The following is a 24179-nucleotide window of genomic DNA, read 5'->3' on the forward strand; positions in this document are numbered from 1 at the left end:
GCTCACAGGGTTCTTTTCTTCCCCCAAATTGTGTCCTGTGTAATGTCAAACTCCAGGCATTTGCAGAGGATGTGTGGCTTCAGGAAGGTCTGGAATTGCCTGGGCTTGCACTCAGGACACAGTTCAGGCACTGGAAATTGGTTTTGAGAGGAAGGGACCGACCTTTCTGCTGTGTCCCTGCAGTGTGTGACCCCAGATCATCCAGCAGTTCATGCTTTGCAGGCAGCTCTTGCTGCAAGGAATTGATCTCACTGCTCATTTTGCTGCTGAGATCTGATTGATTTGGGGTTTTTTTAAAAGCTAAACCCACCTCTTGCTCCTTTCCAGAATGGTTCTCCCTTCCACCAGCCCCCTCTGGGGAAAGCTGCGCCTGGACATCAAGGTTTATCTTGGCTGTACCATACAAGTAAGGAATATCATCATTTTCTGGCTGTGGGGTCAGTCTGTGCCTTGCTGGGCTCGTTAGGATATTTTGGAGCGAGGCAGATTGGGTTTGCCCCTCTGAGGTTTGTGTTCATCGTTTCCCTGTCTTGTTTTGGAAGTATTTGGGCTAATTAAGAGTTTGGGTGCTTGGGCCAGAATGTGTAAGGCAGTGAAGAAGGGTTGAATTAACATTCCAGCAGCTCTCTCTGTTTTAATTTGTCTGGCAGATTAATATTTAATAGGCTTTAAAGTGGTTTGCAGTCTGTGCTCCTGCATTCTGTATCATTAATTCATTCCTTGGTGCTGTGGTCTCTCCACTTGGGGTAAATACTGAGATGTTCTGCTGGTATCCTCACATGTGGCATCTCTGACTGTGATAATGTTCCATCCCATCCATCCAGAATTTCTGGTGTTTCAGAGACACTTTGTGGATTATTTCTGAAGGAAACTTCTGCCCCCACTTAATTGTTTTTGAGATGGCCTCGTTGTGCATGCCCAAATTAGAGCATCAAAACCAAGCCAGCGCTGAAACCCTGCTTCTCCAGCAGCTGAGGGAAGGGAGACTGGCAGAGACAGCCCAAGTGCTGCTGGCCCTCAGCTGGGAGCTGGCACAATGACTTAGCACAAAGAGCAGTTGGAGCAGGAGAGGTTTTTTTTTCCCCTCGAGCCATGGTGCCTCTCTCCAGCAGCACAGAATTGCAGACAAGGAAGAGCTGGGAATGCAATTCTGGAAGCAATCCCTGCTCCTGGGCTGACTCCTGACAGCTCGTAGTGCTTCACCACAGTGGCTTTTCTGAACAAAATCTTCTCCTTCTGGTGTGAGAGGGACTTGGCAAAGTCTGCTCGGTCCAGAACCTTTGCAGAGCAAGGAGGAGGGTGAGGAGGCAAACTGAATGTGGATAAAATTCCTGTGCTGCTTCCAGCAGCTGGGGCTGCATCAGGCAGAGCCTCTCAGAGCTCACCTTGTCTGCAGACTGGAAACTGGGGCTGGCTGCAGGGAACTGAGCTGAACAAGCTGCAGACACAAAGATCCTGGTTCTTCCCGTTTTGCCTGAGCCTTTCCTTGAGGCAGAGGTAACCTCTGCTACCCAGAGCATTCCAGCTTCCCCCTCAGAAGCCCTGGAGAAATGCAGTGTGCCATCAGCTAGCTCAGGAGATGTTTCCTGGTGCAGACTGAGGGTGAATTTGGCCATTTGCAGTGAGGTGACCCTTTGGTCACGGTCACATCACCTGTCAGGTGTCCCACACTGCAGATAAACTGATTTTGCAGCCTCCACAGAGGAGGTGCTGTGTGATGGCCCAGGGGCCATTAACCCTGCAGGTGCAGCAGCCTGAGCTCCCCTTTTCAGGATGAGGCACCTGCAGGGCAGCTCTTTCCCCTGCCCTGTGCCTGCTCCTCCCCTGCTCCAGCTCTTGGGGTTTGTCTGAGCTCCTTCCTGACACGGAGGGAGAGCTGATGAGCCCTGCCTGCTAACTGGGCTTGGTTTGTTCTCCTCCACAGCTGCTGTCGTGCCTGACAGAGGCCTCAGTGGGTGCAGCAGTGCTGCAGCACGTGAATTCCATAGTTCCATATTACCTGTCCTTCCCAAAGCAGTGCCGAGCCCTCCTCAAGGTAAGGGGACCTGCTGGGAGGTGCCTTTGGCATCTGAGGTGCTCTTTCCTCCCTTCAACTGAGCCTTTTGTGGTGTATGGGCTGGACCCCCTGGCAGTTCAGCCTCTGGAGTGTTCCCTTGCTTTGCCTTTGTTCCTGGAGATGATTCCTGCCCCTCTCCAGGTGCCACGGGGCGATGCCAGGCTGAGGTGAGTGGGTGGGTGGCTCTGTTTGTAGCTGCTGCTCCCCAGGGAGGTGTTTTGGGAAGCTGCTTCCTCCTCCCAGATGGAGGAATTGCTGCCAGGCCCTGGGAATGTCTGTGCTGCCTCTCCACGCGGGGAGCTGGGGGTGGAATATTTCTGTGGCAGCTCAGTCACAACTGCTGAGCAGTAACAGCAACACAGGAGGTGTGGAGGAGACACGGAGGGCAGCAGGGTGGCATCTGAATGGAAGCGGCAAGGCAGCTCTGGAAGGAGGCAGGGAAGCCTTTGGTGGTGGGGATGATTCATGGCATGGAGTGCAGGGAGGCTGGCACCCCTCACAGCTGAAGGTGGAGGAGCTGCAGGGCTGCTGCAGGGGGTTCTGGAAGGCTTTTCCAGGCCTGCAGTGAACCCTTCCTGTGCTGTGCAGTTCCTCAGTGCAGCTGAGGTGACTGGATTTGGGGGCACCAGGTGCTTCCTGACAGGGCCAGGTGAACCTGGGGCGATGGAGTCGTTCAGGAGAGTCCAAATGAGTGTTCAGGCACACAAATAGAAGTTACGTGTTTTTTAGAGGTGCTGGTTTTGGACAGGTTCCTTTATTGATCGTGGAAACGTCAGCCTTGCCTGCTGTGTGGTGTCCCAGGGAGAGTGTGAGGACAGGAGGGCTGCCAGTGACTGACTCTGTGTCACCTCTGTGTCACCTCTGTGTCACCTCTGTGTCACCTCTGTGTCACCTCTGTGTCACCTGCCTCCTGGCTGCCTGTTTGCTGGGAAGGAGGGGGGTTCAGGCCTGTCTGTGGCCAGCAAGGAGCTCTTTGTCCCTTCACTCACCTGCCTTTCTGCTTTATCCCAGCAAACCATCGCTCTGTGGAGCACAGGGGAGGAGACAGTCAGGGTCCTGGCCTTCCTGGTGCTGAACAAGATCTGTCGGTACAAGAAGGAGGTTTACCTCAGCCCCCTGCTCAAGGTAAGCCTGGCCCTCGCTGTCATCTGCACCTTTTCTTCCTCATGGTGTGTGCAAATACCTCAAAGCCTTGAGCTGCAGGTGGAGCAGGTGCTGGAGCTGATGCTGGCAGCCTCCAGAAAACCAATCAGGGCAGAAATTCCGTCAGGTCAGGGTGATTCCTGCCTCCCACTGCTGCCCTTCCTGCTGAGGGCTCAGAGGCTGAGCGGGGGAGGTCTCTGGTATTTGATGAATATTTATCTCTCTGATTCCTGAGGGCCTTTCCTGAGTGCTGACATCCTCCTGAGCTGCTCTGACCTCCCAGCTGAGCTCCCAAGTGTATTTTGCTGTCCCAGTGGCACCTGAGCAGGAGAGCTGAGCCCAGCCATCCCCACGTGTGGCTCAGACCCTCCTGCAGCGTTGTCCTCTTGCTGACAAGCAGTGGTGGGCACATCTCCAAGCTGAACACACTCCTGTGCCCCTAGAGAAGGAGCAGGCTGGGTTATTCCTTTGTGTGACAAAAGCAGCACTTCAGCTTTGAACACACCTGGGAGGGGCAGAGGAGTCCAGGCATGGTTTTTGCTCTGTTTTACATGGTGGCTTCTTGTCCTCTTCCCCTGGCAGCAAATGTACATTGCCTTTGTGAAGAACTCCAGGTTCACCTCTCCCAACGTGCTGCCCATGATCAACTTCATGCAGCGCACGCTGACCGAGATGTTCGCCCTGGACACGCACACCTCTTATCAGCACACCTTTATCTACATCCGCCAGCTGGCCATCCACCTGCGCAGCGCCATGACCGTCAGGAAGAAGGTGAGCACCTGGCCCTGCTGGGGAAGGAGTTTTCCCACCCTCCTTGGGGGAAATGTGTGGAGAGGAGGAGTTGCAGTCACCCTGTTCAGGCTGTGGTGGTGGCTGACCCATTGCCGGGGCTCCTGGGAGTTGTCTGTGCTAAAATTTCAGCCAGGAAGGAGAGAAAATGGAAGCTTGGGGGTGGCTAATTGTGGCCTCCCTGGACCTGAAAGGAGGCTGTGAGAAAGTCTCTGCCCAGCTATTTCCAAGGGCTCAGAGTGGCAGGATGAGGGGGAATGGATTCACACTGACGGAGAGGAAGTTTGGGTTGGATCTTGGGAAGGAATTCTTCCTTCTGTGAGGCTGGGCAGGCCCTGGCACAGGTTGCCCAGAGAAGCTGTGGCTGCCCCTGGATCCCTGGAAGTGTCCCAGGCCAGGCTGGGTGGAGCTCAGAGCAGCCTGGGATGGTGGAAGGTATCCCTGCCCACGGATGATCCCTTTGAACCCAAACCCTCCTGCGGGGTGGGAGTCGCTTTTCTCTCCCCACTTGCAAGAGTTGGTGGTGCACTTTCCATCTTGGACACCCTTCTCAGCTCTGAGGCTGCTGTTTGCAGCCTGTGTCACAGAACCTGAGGGTAAAGCAGCTTAGGAGCCACCCTGGGGTGTTGCATCCCCCCAGCAAAGTCCGTGCTGTTTAAAGGACTTAGGTGAACAAAGCAGCTCAGACCTTTGGGGAGCAGCCCTGGTTTCAGCCACCTCCAGTCTGACCTGGGAAATCTGAGTCAGATTGCTAATCCTGGATTTAGTCCTGTTTAGCAAAACAGACCCCACAGATTAATTGTTCAGCTGCCCCCAAGCAGGGTAGGATTGGTGCCCAGCTAAATCTCCTGGCTGGGCAGACATGGGGATAAATAAGCGGAGATAAATGAAGTCTGGGCTGCAGATCCCCTAATTGGATTGCACTGGCTCCTTACACCCTCAGTTGTGGCCCAGACAAGGAGCAAATCCACTTGATTTCACAGCTGGGGAGGGCTGTGGAACTTGAGATGGGAATGGCACCACCGAAATGCCCAAATGCAGGCACTAAGCCTGTTTAGATGGAGCGGTGGATGGTGGTGGGAGGTGATTACCAGAGCAGATTGCTCGTCTGTTCCTGTGCAGGAGAAGCTCAGAAAAGCTTTTTGGTACATCTCAGTGACCTGGGGAGAGCTGGCAGAGCTCGGCCATGCCCAGCTGTGGCTTGGCTTTAAGTCCCTGCTGCAAGGTTTGGCCCAGTGGCTGCAATTAAAGGATTCTGTCCCTGTCTCAGGACTTGTGCACCCTGCTTTTCCACGCAGAAGAGATGAGCTGGGCCTTGAAAGTCTGGAAAACCCCACAAGTGGGGGCTGAGGCACCTTGTGAGTGCTGACTCCTGTGTTTTGAAGGGGATACCGGCAGAACTTTTTGGGAAGGGTTTCCTTCAGGGACTCGTGCTCTAGCTGGGCTTTTATTGAATCTGGCACCAAGAGCTGCTGCAGCACCTGCCCAGAGTCTTGGAAACTATGTCCTGGCCTGGTGCAAGCCTTGGGCCACTCCTGGCTGTGCTGCTGAGCCAGCCTGGAGTCCCTGCTGTCCCTGCTGTCCCTGTGTCCCTGTCCCTGCTGGCCTGGTGCAGTGGTTTTGGTGGCAACCAGCAAGGCCAGAGCTGCAGGTTTGCTCTCTGCCCTGCTGCCTGTCACTTTGACCCTGCAGGTGTAAAGAATGAAGCTGTGCTGGGTGGTGTCATTCCCAAAAGTGCTCCTTGCTCTGCCAGTGATCAGCTCAGTATTTCCTGGGCTTGGCCACATCCCAGTGTCTGTGTGAAGCTGGGAGCTCGTCCTTCTCAAAGCAGCCACTCTTGAGCAACACCAGGCTGGTTTTATTCCCTTTATTTCCTTCAGGCACTGACTGGTACCCAGTGAACTTCAATGGCAGCTCCAGTGTTGCTGTTCCTCCTGGGTAAAATGAGCCTGGAGAGGAAGCACAGTGAGCACCTCTCAAATGTCACGTTTTCAAGCTTCCACCTTTATTTTTTTTCCCCCTTTCCTGCAGGAGAACTTCCAGTCAGTCTATAATTGGCAGTACATCCACTGCCTGTACTTCTGGTGTCGAGTTCTCAGCACCATCCACCCCAGTGAGGTCATGGAGCCCCTGATCTACCCCTTGACACAGGTCATTATTGGCTGCATCAAGTGAGTAGAATTCTTAATTCTTTTTGCTCTGCTTCTGTTTACAAGGTTATTTTACTGTTCTGTGATTTGGATTTAACCCTCAACGGTCTCAAAGCTGCTTTTAATGGAAATTTTCCAGCCCCAGATGTGTGTGAGCACCTGTTTAGGTGGTGCCAAAGTTGTGGTGTGGGTTATTCTTTCCTCTTGGTGTAAGAAGAGTCTCAGTATGAATAACCTGGGCAGATTATCCTTGTAACTGCAAGGACAGTGATCTGCCTTGCTTCAGAAAATCCTCATCTCCAGCTCTGTAAATACATTTAGGAGCTGCATTTTTGGTGCCTGCTGGTTGGGATTTGAAGAAGTGGGACACAGTTGTTATTTTTGGGATGTCTGCTGAGAATTCCCTCCTCCCGTCAGTGTGTGTGGATGAACTGTTTGTGCTCTGAGGTGGCTGTCCATAACGAGCCTTGAGGGAATTTTGGGATCTCTGGTGATCTCCCAAATCCTGTTAGCTCTGTTAACCAGAATCTGAGCTTTAAAACCTGGTCTGCAAAAACTCCCCAGTGGTGATGGAGATAAGCAGATTTAAACGATCAGATAAGAGGATGCAAACATCCCTCCTCCCATCCCCCGCTGCTCCTGGGGAGCTTCAGTGGGCCTGGGGATGGATCCAGGGGGATGGATCCAGGGGGATGGATCCAGGGGGATGGATCCAGGCAGCTTCCTACCTGTCCAGGCAGATAAATCAGGGATCTGGGGCCAAGGAGAGGGGAGGTGGGGTGAGTCTCAGCTTGGCATGAGCTGCAGGTTTTGGAGCTGCCGAGGCTTTGGAGGTTTGGGGTGACCTCATTGTTGCTTTCCAGGACCTGAAGGAGCTACAAGAACGATGGGGAGAGAGGATTTTCAAGGGATGGGGTGACAGGATGAGGGGGAATGGCTTCAAACTGAAAGAGGGTGGGTTCAGATGAGATACCAGGAAAAGATTCCTCCTCCTGAGGGTGGGGAGGCCTTGGAATGCGTTTCCCAGAGAAGCTGCCCCATCCCAGGCTGGACACTGGGGCTTGGAGCACCCTGGGACAGTGGAAGGTGTCCCTGCCCATGGCAGGGGTGGAATTTGGGTGAGCTTTAAGTCCCTTCCAACCCAAACCATTCCAGGACTCTGAGATTCCAGGGCCGGGGAAGCAGAACCAGCTCCCAGCTGCGTTCCTTGGCGAGCCAGGCCGGTGTCTGGGATATGAAGGAGGCAGGTTGGTGGATGTGGGGCTGCTGTGGGACAGGACACTGCGTGACCTCTGCAGTCCCTTCTTTGCCCTGCTCCTGGTGTGCATCCCGAGGGATGGATGGGAGCAGAGCCCCGTTCCCGTGCCGGGAGGTGGCGCCTGGCCCCAGCACAAGGACGGTGTCCCCGTGTCCCCGGCACCTGCTGCGTCCTCCCCGGGTTCCTGCTGCTCATCCCCGTGCTGGCATCTCTCCACGCTGCTGGTTGTTTTTAGCAGCAGGAGCTCCTGTTCTATCCCTTTTTTCCCCATGAACTTTTCGTGGCCTTGCGTGCTCGGGTTTGTGCCCCGCTCGCAGCCTGAGCTGTAACAGTGAGGCTGTTCCCTGGTGTGTGCTTAAAGGAGGAATTGTGGTGCCTGTGGTGTTCCAGCCTCTCAGCACGTGCAGGGAGGAAGGCAGGGACAGCCTGGTGTCCCTGAGTGATGCCTTTTCCTGGTCTTAAAATCAAGAGGCATACACGGTTAGAAGGGGAAAAGGGATTTTACCTTGGCATTTATTTTTAAGGATCCTTAGGTGCACACGTCCGGGTCATGTGCATCGAGATGCACCCCGCCCAGTCTGTCTCTGTCTGTGTCTCTGTGTCTCCCAACATTGGGTATAACATTCTAGGTGTTACTAATTAGCAGATCTATCAAAGATTCCCCAATGAGAGGCTCAAGTGAGCCCCCCTCCCCAAGGAGCCTTCCCCTGGATGGTTCTATCTTGGTTTACAGAATGTGTTCTGGAGAGGACCTTGGGGTCTGGGGCACACTGACCCCTGGCTACGAAGCTTCTAAAATGTTGAGTCTCTCAGCTTGACAAACAAGTCCAGGAATGGAGGCAAAAAGCACTGGGAATACAGAAGCTGTAAAAAGGGTATAACAGGGGTATAAAAGAAAAGGCAAAAATCTTCATGGCATCATGAGCAGGGACCTGGCTGACCTGGAGCAGGGGCTGATGCTGAGAGGAGTTTTCTCTGTCCTCTCTGGTCACCAGGGCTGTGACAGGATGAGCTGTACCAAGTCAAACCAAGCCTTGGTGCTGTTCCCAACCCCACAGCCTGGGAAGAGGACTGGGGCCATTCCAAGTGATAGAGGGGCACTGGGGACTCTGCTCTGAGGTGAAAGGAGTCTCTTTGGAGGGACTGGGCAGCTGCTCCCAGCTGTGTTTGGCATTCCCAGTGCATCCAGCCCCGGGATGTGGAGCAGGCTGTGGCATGGCCACGCACTCTGAAATGAATGGCCTTGGTTTACAGTAAATCCATACACTTAACAGCTTTATTCCTCGATCAATTAATTCCTGAGAATGGCTTTCGTCATCTCCAGAGGTGCCAGGGCAGGGGTGTGAAGCAGATTTATTTCTGTAATGGATCCAGTGATAATTATTTCACTATTTTGAGGGGGGGATGCAGCTGATTTATGGTGCCTGGTCAAACATTTTTATTTTGTGGGCTCTCCTGGATTGCTCAGCAAGTCCTTTGGGGAAGGAGGGGTTCATTTATCAGCTTGGGTCTGTCATCTGTGAGCTGTGGTTTAAAAACATAAAAATTTTCATGCTGGAGGCTTCCATGACTTCGGGTACAGGTCATTGAGTGAGGGGCTTGAGAGTGGGACAGAAATGAGGTGTGGGGGGCTTTAGGCGTTGCTCTCCATTCTCCCTCTGCTCCTGGGGGAGCTAATCCTGCTCAGTCCCAGCCTGACAGGGAGCTGGCATCAGTGACAAACCTCAGCTGCACAGCTCTGGGAGCCCTTTCTCCCAGCAGAGCTGGAGAGCTGAGCTGTGGCAGGAGGAGTTTCTGTGTCAGTGTTACGGGTTTAACGCAGGGATTTTATTTCCAGCTATGGGGTGGCTTCAGCAGCTCTGCAGATTTCTTCAGCCGAGTAGGGGAGTGCTCTCCTGTGTCACTGAAGGCTGCAGGTGCAGTTCCTGTATAAACCTGACCTAATAGAATCTGGTTTTATTTACTTTTCCTGCCCAGGCTGGTGCCAACGACTCGGTTCTACCCCCTGCGCATGCACTGCATCCGTGCCCTCACCCTGCTGGCCGAGAGCACCAGGACCTTCATCCCAGTGCTGCCCTTCATCCTCGAGGTTGGTTGGACCCTGCTGGCACCTTTTCCCTGATAAACACCCTCACTGCACCACCAGCAGCTCCCAAGAGCTCCCACTTTGCTCACTCCCTAAAATCCCTGGCAAACAGCACCAGACTCGGTGAGAAAACAGGATTGAGCTTTCACTGGGCTGTGAGTCGTACCTGAGCCCAGTGGGGTGTGGAAATGCATCCCCAGGGGCTTGAACTGGTGCACCTGGAGTAGGCAAAGGGGTTGCCGGAGAGATTCAGAGCCTCAGCCTGCTGCAGGAATTGCCCAAGCTCCATCTTGCTGATGTGGTCATCTCTTGGTGAAGGCAGAGTTGTTCCTGACTGCAGACAAGGGGAAGTGGAAGAGAAAAAAAAAAACCTGAAAGAATTAAAAAAAAATAGTTAGGAAGGTATCTGTGAGGAATTGAGCTGGCATGAGGCTGGCCACTGAGGAGGAGGGACACACACTGCTGTGGTAAGTGCCTGACTCAGCCAGGCTCACTCCTAATCAAGTTCTGTTGAAGCAAAGGCTTTTGTGGTTTGGGGTTGCTGTAAAGGTCTCTTGCAGACCACATCCTCAGCCTGTGGAAAGTTTATGAACCTCCTGCTCCCTGGCCTGGGTGGCTTTGCCATTCCCCTGCTTCCTTCCTCTTGCTGCTGTGTGTTTGAAATCCTGCCAGCCAGATTTTGGGACAGAGGCATCTCCCCTCTGGGGTCGTGGTGCTCGGGGCAGGGAGGGTGAGGATTCTTTTTGCTTTTTAGAGCTGTCAGAGAGAACTCAGAGCCTTCCCCCGTTTGCATTCTGGCCCTGGCACCTTGTCCCTAATCTGAGTGTCAGGCCCCAGCCAGGTGTTGTCACTCTGCCCCTGATTGTCCTTCAGGTGTTCCCACCCTGCAACCTGATCTCCCTCAATTGTTCCCAATCTGCCCACTCAGGTGTCCCCATTGTGTTCCTGATTGTCCTCAGCTGTCCCCATTGTGTTCCTGAGTGTCCTCAGGTGTCCCCATTGTGTTCCTGAGTGTCCTCAGGTGTCCCCATTGTGTTCCTGAGTGTCCTCAGGTGTCCCCATTGTGTTCCTGAGTGTCCTCAGGTGTTGCCCATTGTGTTCCTGATTGTCCTCAGGTGTCCCCATTGTGTTCCTGATTGTCCTCAGCTGTCCCCATTGTGTTCCTGAGTGTCTTCAGGTGTCCCCATTGTGTTCCTGAGTGTCCTCAGCTGTGCCCATTGTGTTCCTGAGTGTCCTCGGGTATCCCCATTGTGTTCCTGATTGTCCTCAGGTGTCCCCATTGTGTTCCTGATTGTCTTCAGGTGTTGCCCATTGTGTTCCTGAGTGTCCTCAGGTGTTCCCACTCAGCACCCTGGGCTCCCTCAGGTGTTCCTGCCAAAACCTGTCTGAGCTGGAAGGATCTGGGCAGGGTGTTGGTACCGTGATTTGGGGCTGGGAGGTGGAATGAAGGGTCCCAGCATGGGATGTGCTCCATTTGTTAGGAAGGGGAAAAACCGCTGTGTTCCAGCTGGATCCAAGGGCAGTGAAGGAGCAGCCGTGGAGTTTGTGACCCTGTTGTGTGCAGGTTTTGGAGAGGGCTCTGCAGGGCCTGCTTGGAGCTGCTGGTGGAAGGAGTGACCATAACTCTGCATTTCCCTTCTGCACCGAGCAAACCCAGCCCTGGCTGCCTCTCAGCTTGGCCCCGTGGCTGCTGCTGCTCCAGGAGACACAGATTGAGGGTCGGTGCATTCCCAGAGGCACAGGAATTCCCCAGCTGCCAAGGGAAGGGAGAGCTGGCTGCCTGATGCATCCTGACAGGGGCTGCTGCCCCCCAGCATCCAGCCCTGCCCCCGCTCTGACTCTGCTTCCCAGCATGGAGCAAGAGCAGCAGCTTGCACGATTCCATCTTGGACCAGGAGAGGTGGCTTGGGAGAGAGTGCAGAGCAGGCAAGGGTTTATTTTTGTCTTGCTGCTCTCCTTGAAGAGTCTGTGAGATCCCAGCCTTCCTTTCCTTCCTCCCTTCCTTCCCTCCCTGCAGTTACTTTGCCAGCAGGGCTGTGGGTAACCATGGTGGGGAGCTGCCCCAGCAGCCTCACCTTTGCTTTTCCTCGTTCTCCTCCCTCCACCAGTGTGCTGCAGCTCTGAAACTGCAGATGAGGTGAAGTGGGGAGCTGCTGGTGCAGCAGATCAATGTCCTGCAGCACGTGGAAGGTGAATGCAGCAGGTCCCACTTCAACACTAGGGGGGAAAAAAAACCACACAGAAACAAAAAATCCAAGAGATTCCCCAGCAATGTGATGTGGGGAGGCTGGAGCAGGTTGCCTGGATAGATAATGGAGGGTCAGTCCTCAGAGATACTCAGAATATTTGAGTGGACGGGGCTGAGGTACCTGCTGGAGGTGACTTGCAGGGTTCCCTTCCAGCCCCAGCAGAAAGTTGGGCAGCTGGGCTGAACTGGGCAGTAAAATGGGAGCAGTTTAAGGAGATTTCCTCAGCCCTGCCCTCAGTGAGGAGGGGAGGGAGTGACAGAGCTGGGGGAAGCTGGCCCAGCAATGAGCCTGGCCCAGCTGGGAGCGGCTGTGGGGCTGCCAGCTCAGGATCACAGCAGATGCCAGGGGCTTTTCCCAGAGCCTGAGGGCAGGAAAAGGGGGAATGGATGGGGTGATGCAGTGGGGGTGCTGTGGTGCAGAGCTGCTTTGCACTCTGGCAGTGGGAACTGTGTATCCCAGCTCCCTTCCCGCTCCCCACGTGGAAATTGGGAGCTTGGCAGTGCCAAAAATCCCTCTCCTTCCTGCCTGTGCTGCCCCATCCTTCCCTCTGTCTGCCAGTGGTTATCCCTTCAGCCACACTGTTGGCTTGTGACTGTCCTGTGGCCCTCTGGTCCCTCATTATCCCCCTCCCACCCTGCCCCAGGATTCCTAGACATCAGTCACGCTCTCCCTCAGCCTGGCTGTCAGCCCTTCGATGGGAACCACACTTCCTGCCCTTCCCAAAGGCCCTGCCCAGCTCCCTGCCACCTCCTGGGCGACTTCCAAAGCCTCTGGCTTGCCTTCCCTGCCTGCCTGGAGGCGTGGGAGGATCGCAGGGAGCCCCGACGCCTTTAATGTGTCTGACCTGGGGAATCAATAGCTCTGTTTGGGCCAAAGAAATAACTGTGCATAACGAGGTTTATGGCATCGATTCCCCAGGCAAGGGCTCTTTGTTTGCACAAGCCCCCACGCTCGTCCCTCCGTTCCAAATAACCTGGATTGACAAATAAAATGTCAGAAATCAATAACAGTCTCCGTGCTCCTGTGGCCTGGGGGCACTGCTGTGACCTGAGCAGCCTCCCCCTCCTGCTCCCCTCGGCCTGGAGCAGCCCCTGCGCTGCATCCCCACCTTGCTGGGCTGCTGGGGGCTGGTGATGGATGTGCTGCTGCTGCACAGAGGGAAGAGAAATGATTTCCTGCTCGGGAGGGCGATTTCAAGGCGTTTGGGCACAGGCTGAGAGGAGCTGGGGCTGCTCTCGAGGTGCTCCAGGGTGGGGAGGGGGCAGGACACGCTCCTCACCCCTCTGTGGGTGTGCCAGGTGTGCAAATGTTACCAACTGGTGGCTTGGTTTTTGGTTAAATGAGCTCCTGTTGCCACTGCAGCCTCCCTCGACTGCCACGTGGGATCCTGTGGTGGGGATCTCTGGGAATCTGCCTCATACCCAGTGGTTTGGACAGGTCTCCCTGGGACAGTTATTTCAGTGACTGTGAATTTGGTGTAAGCACCATTTAGTCTTGCTTTGAAACCCTTCTCACCTCCAGGGACAGCTCCAAAACCCACTCCAGCTTTGGGGTACAACCTCTGACCGTGAGAAGGGTGGGGCTGAGGAACAAACCTGAGTTTCTCATGCTCTTGCTTGGGTTGGTTTCCTCTTCACACCTCAGCACCTTTCACACCCAGGTCTCCACAGCTTCAGGTGTGGTCGGTGTTTGCTCCCTCCCTGTGTCCCTGGCTGGGATTTTTAGGAAAGCTGTGATCAGGAATTGGGGTTTCTGGATTGTCTTCTTGGCTCTGCCACCACTGCATGCTCTTAGCTGAGTCTTTTGGTGGTTGCTTTGTGCTGGGATCACCTTAACACTAATTTTTTCTTTTCCAGGTTTTCCAGCAAGTGGATTTCAACAAGAAGCCAGGCCGGATGAGTTCCAAGCCCATCAACTTTGCCGTGATCCTGAAGCTCTCCAATGCCAACCTGCAGGAAAAGGCCTTCAGAGTAAGTGGGACCTCGGCCTCCAGCAGTGCCCGGGTTCCCTGTGACCAGCAGAGCACAAGGAATGTGCTCCATGTCCTGTCCCCAAAGGCTGGGGACACCTTTCCCAGCCTGGGAAATCCGTAGGGTTTGGTTGCTGTAGGAGATCTGTAGGGTTTAGGTTGTATCCAGTCGCTTGATTTGTGTTTCTCCTGCTCAGGATGGACTCATTGACCAGCTCTATGACCTGATGCTGGAATATCTCCATGGCCAAGCCCACAGCATTGGCTTCCCAGAGCTGGTTCTCCCCACTGTCATCCAGGTAAGGGGTAGACACTTCTGCTGGTGCCATGAACGTGCAGAGAGTGGGATAAAGTCATTTAAACTAACAGTGAGCTCAGGGTGGCCTCAAAATGAGGGGAGAGCCATTTACCTTTTCTTTGTTTTAGTTTTTATTTGTCCTTTGGGGAGTTGTTGGGGGAGGAACAGAGGCACAGCACCTAATGAGGAGGCTGGAGGTAGGGGAGAGTGGCTCTGGAGTTTGCCACTCTGCTGGGAGCCAGAGTGGAGCAGAGGCTGCAGAACTGCTCCAGGATGGGGTTGGGATGGTGAACTCAGGTGAGTTCTTGGCTCTTTGGAGCTGTCCCAGTTGCTGCAGGGTCTCAGAGCAGAACCTGTGCTCCGAGCCCCGGCTTTTCCTTGTCCTTGGCCTCCCGAGGTGCTCTCCACAAGATGGCAATCTTCCCTCCCAGTCTTCCCCAATCTTCCCTCCTCAGGCTCCTTCTCCCCAGGTCCCTGCACACGAGCCAGTGCAGTTCCTGTGTCCATCCCTCCTCCCTGGCGAGCCTGGTCAGTGCCCCACCACCCTCTGGGGGAAGAGCCTTTCCTGATACCCACCCTGACCCTCCCTGGTCCAGCTCCAGCCGTTCCCTGGGTCTGTCCTGGTGACAGGAGCAGAGGCTGGAGCTGCCCCTGGGGAGGAGCTGCAGACAGCTCTGCTCAGTGCTGGAATGTGTTCCCTCATTCCCAGCCCTCTGTGTTTAACTCAGGAGCGGCTGCTGTCCCATCCTCTGTGGGGCCACGAACCTCTGCTTGTCCTGGTGTGTGCCACGAGCCCCTGCACACCTTGGGAAGCCTCTGGCTGCCTGGGGGAGCATTGGCTGTGCCCCACAGGCTGTTTGGGAAGCAGAGCTCCGTGTCCCTGCCGGGGCTGGCATCTGCCAGGCACACGGCTCTTGGCTGTGCCCCCAGCCTGGCACAGGGGCTGCCTTGGCTAATGGGAGCTGACAGCCCCTGTGTGTGCAGGCAGAGCAGCTCCTGGTGCTGTGCCTGTCCCTGCTCCCCCCTCTTGGCAGCGCAGGGGCCCTGTGCTCTCAGCCAGCAGCTGTCGGAGCAGCGGAGCTGTCGGAGCCGATGTTTGGCTGGAACGAGGAGCGGCTGACGGCCCTGTGGCTTCCAAACACAGCCTGGGAGCAGCCTGGAATTCTGCAGAGGATTGATGCTCTCGGATTCCTGCTTGGCTGCCACTGCCCGCAGCCTCGTGGCGTCTGCTGGGCTGGGGGCTGGTGTTGGCTTCCCAAAATCTCCGGGCCTTCGGGAAGGCGTGTGGGGAGAGGCTTTTCTCCTGGAGCGCTTCCAGCTGACTGTAGGGATCCATCTGTGCCGATCCCCCCTCCCTGGTGAGCTCACGCCTCTCCCAGCGCCGTGTCAGGGCTGTTCCAGCTGGCAGGGGCTGTGGCCCTCCTCCTCCTGCCACACTGGTCAGCGGCTCTGGGGGAAGCTGGGCTGAGCTTTCCAGCCTCGGCTTCCCAAGCTCCCTGCCTGGAAGGCAGGAAGCAGCCGGCAGATGAAAGGAGAGGAGAGCCAGTGGGGACGGGAGGCACTTCAAAGCTGCTGCTCCTGCCCCAGGGCTGACCCCGTGGTGGTCACTGCAGTAGGGGCTGGGAGGGAAGAGCCTTCTCCCTCCCCCAGACCCCTGGCAGGCAGCACAGAGCAGGAGTGGGAGGCTGGAGGGGAAAAGCTGGCACTGGTCAGGGGAGGCAGGAGGTGGCAGGAGCCAGGCTTGGCTTGCAGCGAGGCAGAAGGGCAGGAGGTGCTGCCCTGCCCTGCCCTGCCCTGCCCTGCCTTGCCAGCACCACTCCTGCTGCTGCCACCTCTGCCCCAGGGAAATTCCCTCTGCCCGCTCTGAGTGGGGGACTGGGCAGGGTTCGGGTTCCCTGCAGCACTTCCAGTAAGAGGAGCCGGGGTTTTGCCCTGTGGGCTCTGCTGGGAGAAACCTTTGGTGCTGCAGGCTGGCTGTGGGACAGAATCAACGCCAGGAATGATGGGGCTGGGGTGTGAGACCTTAATGCCACATCCATGCACACGTCGGGGTTCTGGCTGCTTTCATTGTGCAGAGAGAGGATTGTTCCATTTGGCAGGGTAGGAAAAGGCACACACAGACCGTTTTTTCTTTTCCTCTCTGTCCTTTATCTTCTTTTACCTCCCTGGTTGTGTCCCTGCCTCTCCACACAGGGCTGAGATCTCATTAGGTTTCATTAATATCTGGCAGATAGAGGTGGGACCATGAGGGATTGCAAGGGTGGGAGACAGGAGGGGGAGAGCAGGAATGGAGCAGGGGCTGTGTGAGGGAACACAGAGCTCCAAACTGCACTGATAGAGCCCGAGATTTTGCAGGATTTCTGGTGACACTTCTGCGAGGGAAGAAAAATGATAATGTGTGTGGCAGCGGATGGAATGGATCTGGGGCTGCAGCTGGGGGGATCAAGTGAGATAAATCGGATGACAAATGCATGTCTCAGTGGAGATAAATATGCAGCACCTATAAAAAATAAATATTTTAGGACGGGGGGGTGAGGGTGGGACAGGCTTCAGCAGCAGGAGAATACTCGTGCTGATGGTTTCTTTGTGCTTTGGGGGAAGCAGGGAAGGTCTGTGTCCGAATTCCCATTTTTCTGAGCTGGTGCTGTGGTGGCAGCTGGGGTGTGCTGGAGGGAAGGGGACAAGGGAAGCCCCTGCTGCTCCTGAATGGGGAGATCCTGCAGCCAACACCCCTCAGAGAGCAGTGTCCTGGCAGGGAGGGGCTGGCTGGCACTGTCACCTCCTGACTAACAGGAACACCTCCCCACCTGGCATTTCAGATGGAGCTTGACAGGAGGGAAACATCTCCTTCCTTTGCCCAGCTCTGTCTTCCGAGGCAGAACCTTGGAAGCCGTGGGTGGGGAAGGCAGCAATGGATTTGCTGCCTGGAAATCCTTTCTCTCCCTCCCAGTAGCATCTCCAGGTCCTGGGTGAGGGGAGGATTCCACCGTGGTTAACCATCCTCTCCTGCCTTATTGGGTCTCTTTCTCTAAATCAAATGTCTGTGCAGTGTTTGTGTGTGTGTGTGTGTTTATTTGTGGCTCCAGCAAAGAGCTTGGCCTGCAGGATTTAGACAGCACTCCTGGAGCTGGGGAGAACTGTTAGCAGGCAGTGGAGCCCGCTGGAATTCAAGCCATGAATCAGCCTGGACACCCCCCATCCTTCTTTGTGTCCCCAGGAGCGTCCACTGGTGCCTCAGTTCTTGGTTTGGAGGTGTCACAGCAGGGTGGTGGTGCTGGAGAGCTTCATTTTGTCATTTTGGGTGTGGATTTGAGCCCTGGGAAGGTCGGGGGTGCCAGCTGGAGTTGGGTTGGTGCAGCCAGACCTGGAGCAAACCTCACCCCGCTGGCTCCATCCCAACCCTGGAGCAGCACCAGGTTTTCCCACTGAGCCAAAGCCCCTCATTCCCAGTCCACAGACTCCTCCACCCCAGTTTGAAGTCTCTTCTCAACGCCTGCCTTCAGTCCTGGCCATCACTGCCACCCACAGCCCCTGCATGGGGTATTCCCACCCCAATGGCAGCTGAGGTTCCACAGCCTTAGCTCCTTCCCTCATTCCAGTCCTTGCCTGTGGCTCTGGCCATGGAGCATCCACACGTACCCACTGTTATTCCTGGGCTCCATGCAGCTCCACAATCCTCCTTTTTCTCTGCTGAGCAGGAGCCAGAGCAGTTGTGAGTGCACTGGCAGCGGAGGCCCCCAGAGGAGCTCAGAGCTTTTCCTCCACTGATCCGTCTTTTCCAGTGTCAAAGAGCTGGTTTGGAGCAAAGTGCAGCTCTGTGCATCCTCCCAGCCCAGGCCTGACTGTGGGTGATAAATCCCACGGGAGTTTGGGCTGAGTTGAAGGGAACAGGCAGTGCTGTGGGTCTCTGAGGGTGGGAGATGCTTCTTCACCGAGGGGATGTTCATGGAAACCATCGCATTGCTTTCACTCTTCCTCTCCTTTTCCTCCTCCCAGCTGAAATCCTTCCTGAAGGAGTGCAAGGTTGCCAACTACTGCAAGCCTATGCGGCAGCTGCTGGAGAAGGTGCAGGAGAACTCGGCCCACATCTGCAGCAGGCGGCAGCGAGCGGCCTTCGGCGTGGCCAGCACCGAGGCTGTGGTGAGCCTGCGGCTCCTCTGGCCACCTGGGCACACAGGAGGCTCTGGGGACTGGGCTGGGCTGGCAGGGAGCAGGAGGAGCTGATGGAAAGGGGATGTGAGGTGGGGCAGATGTTGCCAAGCGGCTGAGCTGGGGCTCCAGGGCGCTGCAGCCAAGAGCCTCTGGAAAACAGCCCCTAAATCGTGTCCTGCTGCTGTTTCTGGTGCACACATGTGCATGGAAGGGCCTTGCCTCTGCTGGGAATTGCTTTCATCCTCCCATTCCTGGTAGTGCCCACTGTGCCTGGCATGATTTAGAGCAGGTGAGCTGTGGGTGTGAGATCTGAGAGGGACCCAGCACTTCCCTACCCGCTGAAAATCTGCCTGCAGCAGGGTGGTTGGTGGGTCCAGGCAGCCTCTGTGCCCACAGGGTTCATTGGAAGGCCTGCATTTCTGCATCCCTGGCAGCAGCTGCACCCCTTGGCAGCGAGCTGGGCCCCGAGGGCAGGGGCTGCAGGGATGGCTCGGGCTGGTTGCTGCCTGTCTGGAGCGAGGCACTGGGCTGGTTTGGGGGCATTTGTTGGGTTGTGTTTTTGTGGGCACTGCTGTGGCCGCCAGAGGCAGAGATCCCGACCCCCCGGGCTCTCCCTGAGGCAGAGGAGCTGGGGAAGGTCTGCAGCTGAATAAAGAGGGATTTCAACAACCCTGCCACTGGCTGTCCTTCCCAGCAGCTCTGGGGTAAGAACCTGAGGATTATTTTAACTTCTTGCTGCCTGCATGTCTCCTGTGGTGGCTGAGCAGCAGGAATTTGGGAGCTGCCTCCTTTTGGGGCTCAGCTCCCCAGGAGCACCTGAGTTGAGATCTGCTGAAGAATATCTGAGCTGCTGCTGTGTTTTGTGGGCTCATGCAAAGCTTTCTGGGCTCTGTGGTGATGCAGGGAAACAGGTACAGCTCTGGGAGGGAGTTTTTAGCTAAAGGGATGTTTGCAGGTGGAGAATTAAGTTTAATCTGGCATCCCACCGCCCCCTTTCAGCCCTGGGATGCCAAAAGATTGAAGGGTAAAAGGGCTTTTGACCACCTAATTTGCTTCCCCCCATTTAGAGCGTTTGCACCTCCTCGTTCCCTCTGCCTGGGCAGCAGAAATGGGCTCTGCACTCCCTCACTCTGCTCTCCCCAGGCTGGGCCCAGTCCAAGACCCTGCAGCAGTGTTTGTTTCAAAAATAAACACTTGGCTGCAGGACAGGAGAAAGGCACTCAGACAGCTCTGGGTGGTTCTCAGGGCCTGGAAGTGCTCAAGGGAGCTCTGCCTGAACTGAAACCAAGGGCTCAGCAGGTGATCAGAAGCCTCCACTGGAGGGGCAGGGGACAGATTTTTGTCCTGCTGGATCCCCTGATCTGTCCCTTTCTGGTTCCTGCCTTCAGCTGTCATTTGAAGTGTTTTTTTTCCCTTACAGCATCATCTGCCTTGACTCCTGTGTTGTCTTCTCCCTGCAGCTGGAGCAGAAGGGAACTCAGGGCTGGGATAGTAACAGCGGGTCCCAGAGGGCACTGAGCTCATTTTGGGAGAGCCCCTTGTGGGTTCCCAGCAGCTCTGAGACTCAACACCTCTTCCAGCAGGCAGAAATTGGAATTTGGGAACTCCCATTTCAGGCCACCATGCTGAGATAATTTGGGGGTCTGCCATGAGCTGAAGCATCCCATAAACCCCCAGAGATGCTCCTTTGTGGGGGCTTTGTGCTGTCCCTCGGTGCCTTTGGCACCCCAGGATTGCAGTTCCCAACTCTCCACTTCAGCTTTTGGCTCCCTCTGTTCTCCCTGCAGGGCCCAGGCGTTGCCTGGCCTGAGGAGAGCTCTGAGTCCCACCACTCCTGCCTCAGCAGCTGCTTAAATCCACTGAGTCCTTCTCCAGTGTGGCTGCCAATTGCTGCCCAGGAGCTGGGAAAATGTGGTTTGGGGAAGGATCTTCACCTTGTGCCTCCTATTGGAAAACTGCTTGGAAAACCTTTAAATGTGTGCCCCTCTCTCCCCAGGAGCAGTGGGAGAAGCAGGTGAAGGAGGAGGGGACACCCCTGACCAAATACTACACCCAGTGGAAGAAGCTGAGGGAGAAGGAGATCCAGCTGGAAATCAGTGGCAAGGAAAGAGTGAGTACCAAACCCTGGATTTCTGGGCATCGTGTGACACCCAGGATGGTGTTGGGACTTTCTGTCTGGACATAAATGCCCAGGCTATCGTTTCCCACATCTCCAGCCCCAAGAAATGCTCCTTGGCCACTCTGGGAGCTGCATCAGGAGTCTGAGGGAGAACTGCTCATGCAGTGAGGGTGGCCAGGCACAGGAACAGAGCTGGCTGGGGTCTGCAGCGGGGCAGGGCAGCAATGAAACAGTGCATCCCCAGGAGCAGGGCCCAGGGCTCGGGGAGGGGCTGGGATTGCCCAGGGCAGCCCTGCAGAGGGCACAGACAGCAGAGAGTGCACAAAGCACGGGGCCTGTGCAGCCGGGGAATGGGGACAGGGGCTGGGGGACAGCACAGAGCGGGGCCGAGCTCCTGCCCCGAACCCCCTGCTGCTGGGATGGGACATTGATTGTCCTGCTGCTGGGGCAGCTCTCAGCACAGAGGGGCAGCTTTGGGGTTTGCTCTCAGGACAGAGAGGCAGCTTTGGGGTTTGCTCTCAGCACAGAGGGGCAGCTTTGGGGTTTGCTCTCAGTACAGAGAGGCAGGTTTGGGGTTTGCTCTCAGGACAGAGAGGCAGCTTTGGGGTTTGCTCTGGAGAGGGGCAGGTTTGGGGTTTGCTCTCAGGACAGAAAGGCAGCTTTGGGGTTTGCTCTGGAGAGGGGCAGGTTTGGGGTTTGCTCTGGAGAGGGGCAGGTTTGGGGTTTGCTCTCAGGACAGAGAGGCAGCTTTGGGGTTTGCTCTGGAGAGGGGCAGGTTTGGGGTTTGCTCTCAGGACAGAAAGGCAGGTTTGGGGTTTGCTCTCAGCACAGAGAGGCAGCTTTGGGGTTTGCTCTGGAGAGGGGCAGCTTTGAGGTTTGCCCTCAGTACAGAGGGCCAGATTTGGGATTTGCTCTGGAGTGGGGCAGGTTTGGGGTTTGCCCTCAGTATAGAGGGCCAGATTTGGGATTTGCTCTGGAGAGGGGCAGGTTTGGGGTTTGCTCTCAGTACAGAGCTTTGGGATTTGCTCTCCAAGAGGCTGCCTGGCAGCTCTGCTGGTGAATGGGGCTGTTGTGTGGCTCTGTGGGGACTGGTGGCTTAATGATGCAGCTTTGTGAGCCCCAGCAGGAGAGGGAACACCATGAGGCCCATTAGGGCTGGGAAAATCCATGTCCCATTAGCAGCCATTGGGGGAAAAAAAAAACCCAGCCTGGCTGGGAGCTGCAGCTTGCCTTGTGTAACAGCTCTGACCCTTTCTGCTCGTTCCATTTGCTTTTCCCATGGTTTTTAATGGGATCTGGACTAATCAGCTCGGGGAGACTCGGTAGATGGGAAGCCTCTAGCTGGGGATTAAAAGGCTGGCCCCCGAATTAGCTAATTAGTGCTTGTGTGTGATGAACACGGGGTCTGTGGGCTGTGTCAGTACAGGGCTCAGCCCTTTGCTTTGGGGTCACTCCACAGCAGGTTTGGGGTTTATTTTGAGGTGCCCATCCTGAGGGTCCCGTGGGGTCTCAGAAGGGTGGGGGTGGCACAGCTCATCCAGCACCAGCTCCTGTTTGCTGTGCTCAGGCTGTGCTGATTTCCAAAACCGCCTGTGGAAATGGGGATTTTTCCTGGGAAACGTGGAAGCCCAGCCCCCCTGCTGCCAGGACTGGAGCCTGTCCTGTCCCCCAGAAATGATGGGAATTATGGAAAACGTTTTCATCCCCCTGCTCACCCCGTGGTGGGGCTGGAGCAGAACCAGGCTGTGGCTGCCCCATCCCTGGAACTGCTCAAGGCCAAGTCCCTGCCCATGGAACTGGAGAAGGTTTAGGGTCCCTTCCTACCCACACCATTCTGGCATCCTGTAACCCAGCCTAGGATGGGGTCAGCTGAGGGCAGCAGCCTGGCATTGCCTCTGACCACTGCCCCGGCTGCATTTGGCTTCCCAAATCTCTTCCCTGGCATCTCTGGGCTGGTTTTTCCAGCCAGCTCTGTGCTGCTCCCTTCACACACCTTCCCAGCGGGGCTGGGAGGAGGAGAGGCCTCTCAGCGTGGCAGAAGGAGCAGGGGGAGGATGATGACTTCAAATGAGCCCCTGCAAATGGTGCTGGGTGATTTGCTCCCTCTGCCCTTCCTTGCCCGGTGCTGCAGGTGATTGCTGGGAAGTGCTCAGCTCCAGGATCAATATGGCCCAGCTGGGGACCATAATCCCGGAACAGGCCGGGAGAAATTGCTGGAATTGGCCGCGAGAGCAAATGCACAGCTCCATCTCCTGCTCCTCATCCCCATCCTGCGTCTGCTGGGAGCTGCCTCTCCACACAGCCTGTTCCTGGCTGCTGCTGCACGGGGAGGGTGGCTGTGGTCAGACAGGAGAGCGTTTTGGGGTGCTCTGAGGGGTGGCAGGGACAGCAGATGAGTTATGACCCGCGGGCTGAGTGTTTCCAAGCCAGCCCTAATGTGTGCTAATGCCTGAGTGCTTCCCAGGAGGGGTGTGCAGCCAGGCAGGGCAGGGCAGCTGATGCTCAGAGAGCACTTGGGATTTCATTTGCATTCTGATTATCTTTGCCCTGCTGGCCTGAGCCCTTGCAAGTAAATCCTCGCCCTAATTCCCCTCCGGAGAGGTGTAAAGAGCACTGAGGTGGTGTCAATTGAGAGGACTTAATGGCATTGATATTGGCTGCCTGCTCCGGGGGCTCCTGGCCCATTGATCTCCATCAGGGCAGAGATGCAGACAGACCTTGAGCATCCTCAGCACCTGAAATCACAAAATCTGCACCCAAAACCAGAGAGGGGCTCGGGGAACTGCTGCTGCAGACATGCCCAGCACAGTCTGGCTTGCCTGGCTGTCACTGCAGGGCTCCCACAGCCGGCCCCTCGCTGACACCCTGCATCCTTATCCCTGCTGAGGCACCAGCAGTGGATGTTCCATTAGCAAAAGCAGTTTATTAGGGGAAGATCAAGGGAGCAGCAGAGCTCTGTGTGCCTCACCCACCCCTGTGACCCCTCACAAACCTGTGGCTGCCCCAGCTGGCAGCAGACAGACCCAGCTGCTCTGGGCAGGCTGGGCAGAGCCCAGTTCCTGGCTTTAAACACAGCTTGTGACATTGGGAAGGACAGATGAGGGCTGTTCTTACTGCTGGGTTTGTTTTCTTTCCAGCTTGAAGACTTGAACTTCCCAGAAATCAAGCGCAGGAAGCAGGATGAGAGAAAGGAGGAGGATAAGAAGGAATTCAAGGATCTCTTCGAGCTGGACAGTGACTCTGAGGAGGAGAATGGAGGCTTCTCTGTGAAAGGTGCAGGGCTGGGGCTGGGCTTGCCTTCTCCTTGTCCACAATTCCATTTTCTTGTCCACAATTCCGTGTGGTGGGGGTCAGTCTGGCCCTGCCCTTGAGGGGGTTTCATGCTGGTCATGTTGGGTTCAAAAGAGTCACTGATAAGGAGGGAGAGCACAGGATGAAGTGGCACTGAAGGTGTTTGGGAGGCTTTTGTCCCTCTCTCCCTCTCCTGCTTTTTAAAGCCTCAGACCTGTGTTTCTTTTCCTGGTCATGACCCACACTCTCTCCTGCCCTTGGCACCTTCCTTCTGTCACCCACAAGGTCAGAGCCCAAAGCCCAGGGGCTGTCACCAGCACGGGGATCTTTGATCCTGTCCTTGCTGCACTTCTGATTGATTTGTTTTGTCCTGACTGACGTTCCAAGCGTTCCCAACAAGGAAAACCTGGCGAGCAGGGGCTGCTGTCACCTGGGCTGTGACCACGAGAGGGCCACAGTAAATTCTGGAACCTGCCTGGGAAATTCAACAGAGTTTGGGGACAAACCTGGGCATTCCTTCTGTGATTTGGAATGTTTGGGACGTCCCAGGTGTGGCTCCAAGGGGAGAGGAAGGGAAGGGAGTCTGCAGTCACTTCTTGGCGCTCCTGGTGCGGGTGGA

At 55.8% G+C, this 24179-nt stretch overlaps 1 protein-coding gene across 1 annotated transcript in view; it reads left to right on the forward strand.

Annotated features, from left to right (window-relative positions):
- NOC2L (NOC2 like nucleolar associated transcriptional repressor) overlaps positions 1 to 24179 on the forward strand; it is a 29778-nt gene that overhangs the window by 3200 nt on the left and 2399 nt on the right. Inside the window, exons 7-17 of the mRNA XM_039563942.1 lie at positions 328 to 406; positions 1925 to 2035; positions 3068 to 3181; positions 3782 to 3970; positions 6020 to 6159; positions 9374 to 9485; positions 13588 to 13701; positions 13898 to 13999; positions 17995 to 18138; positions 20147 to 20260; positions 23407 to 23542. Coding sequence (XP_039419876.1) covers positions 328 to 406; positions 1925 to 2035; positions 3068 to 3181; positions 3782 to 3970; positions 6020 to 6159; positions 9374 to 9485; positions 13588 to 13701; positions 13898 to 13999; positions 17995 to 18138; positions 20147 to 20260; positions 23407 to 23542 — 1355 coding nt within the window. The remainder of the gene's footprint in view (positions 1 to 327; positions 407 to 1924; positions 2036 to 3067; positions 3182 to 3781; positions 3971 to 6019; positions 6160 to 9373; positions 9486 to 13587; positions 13702 to 13897; positions 14000 to 17994; positions 18139 to 20146; positions 20261 to 23406; positions 23543 to 24179) is intronic.

Source organism: Corvus cornix, chromosome 21 (genome assembly GCF_000738735.6).
Source record: "Corvus cornix cornix isolate S_Up_H32 chromosome 21, ASM73873v5, whole genome shotgun sequence".
Taxonomy (NCBI): domain Eukaryota; kingdom Metazoa; phylum Chordata; class Aves; order Passeriformes; family Corvidae; genus Corvus; species Corvus cornix.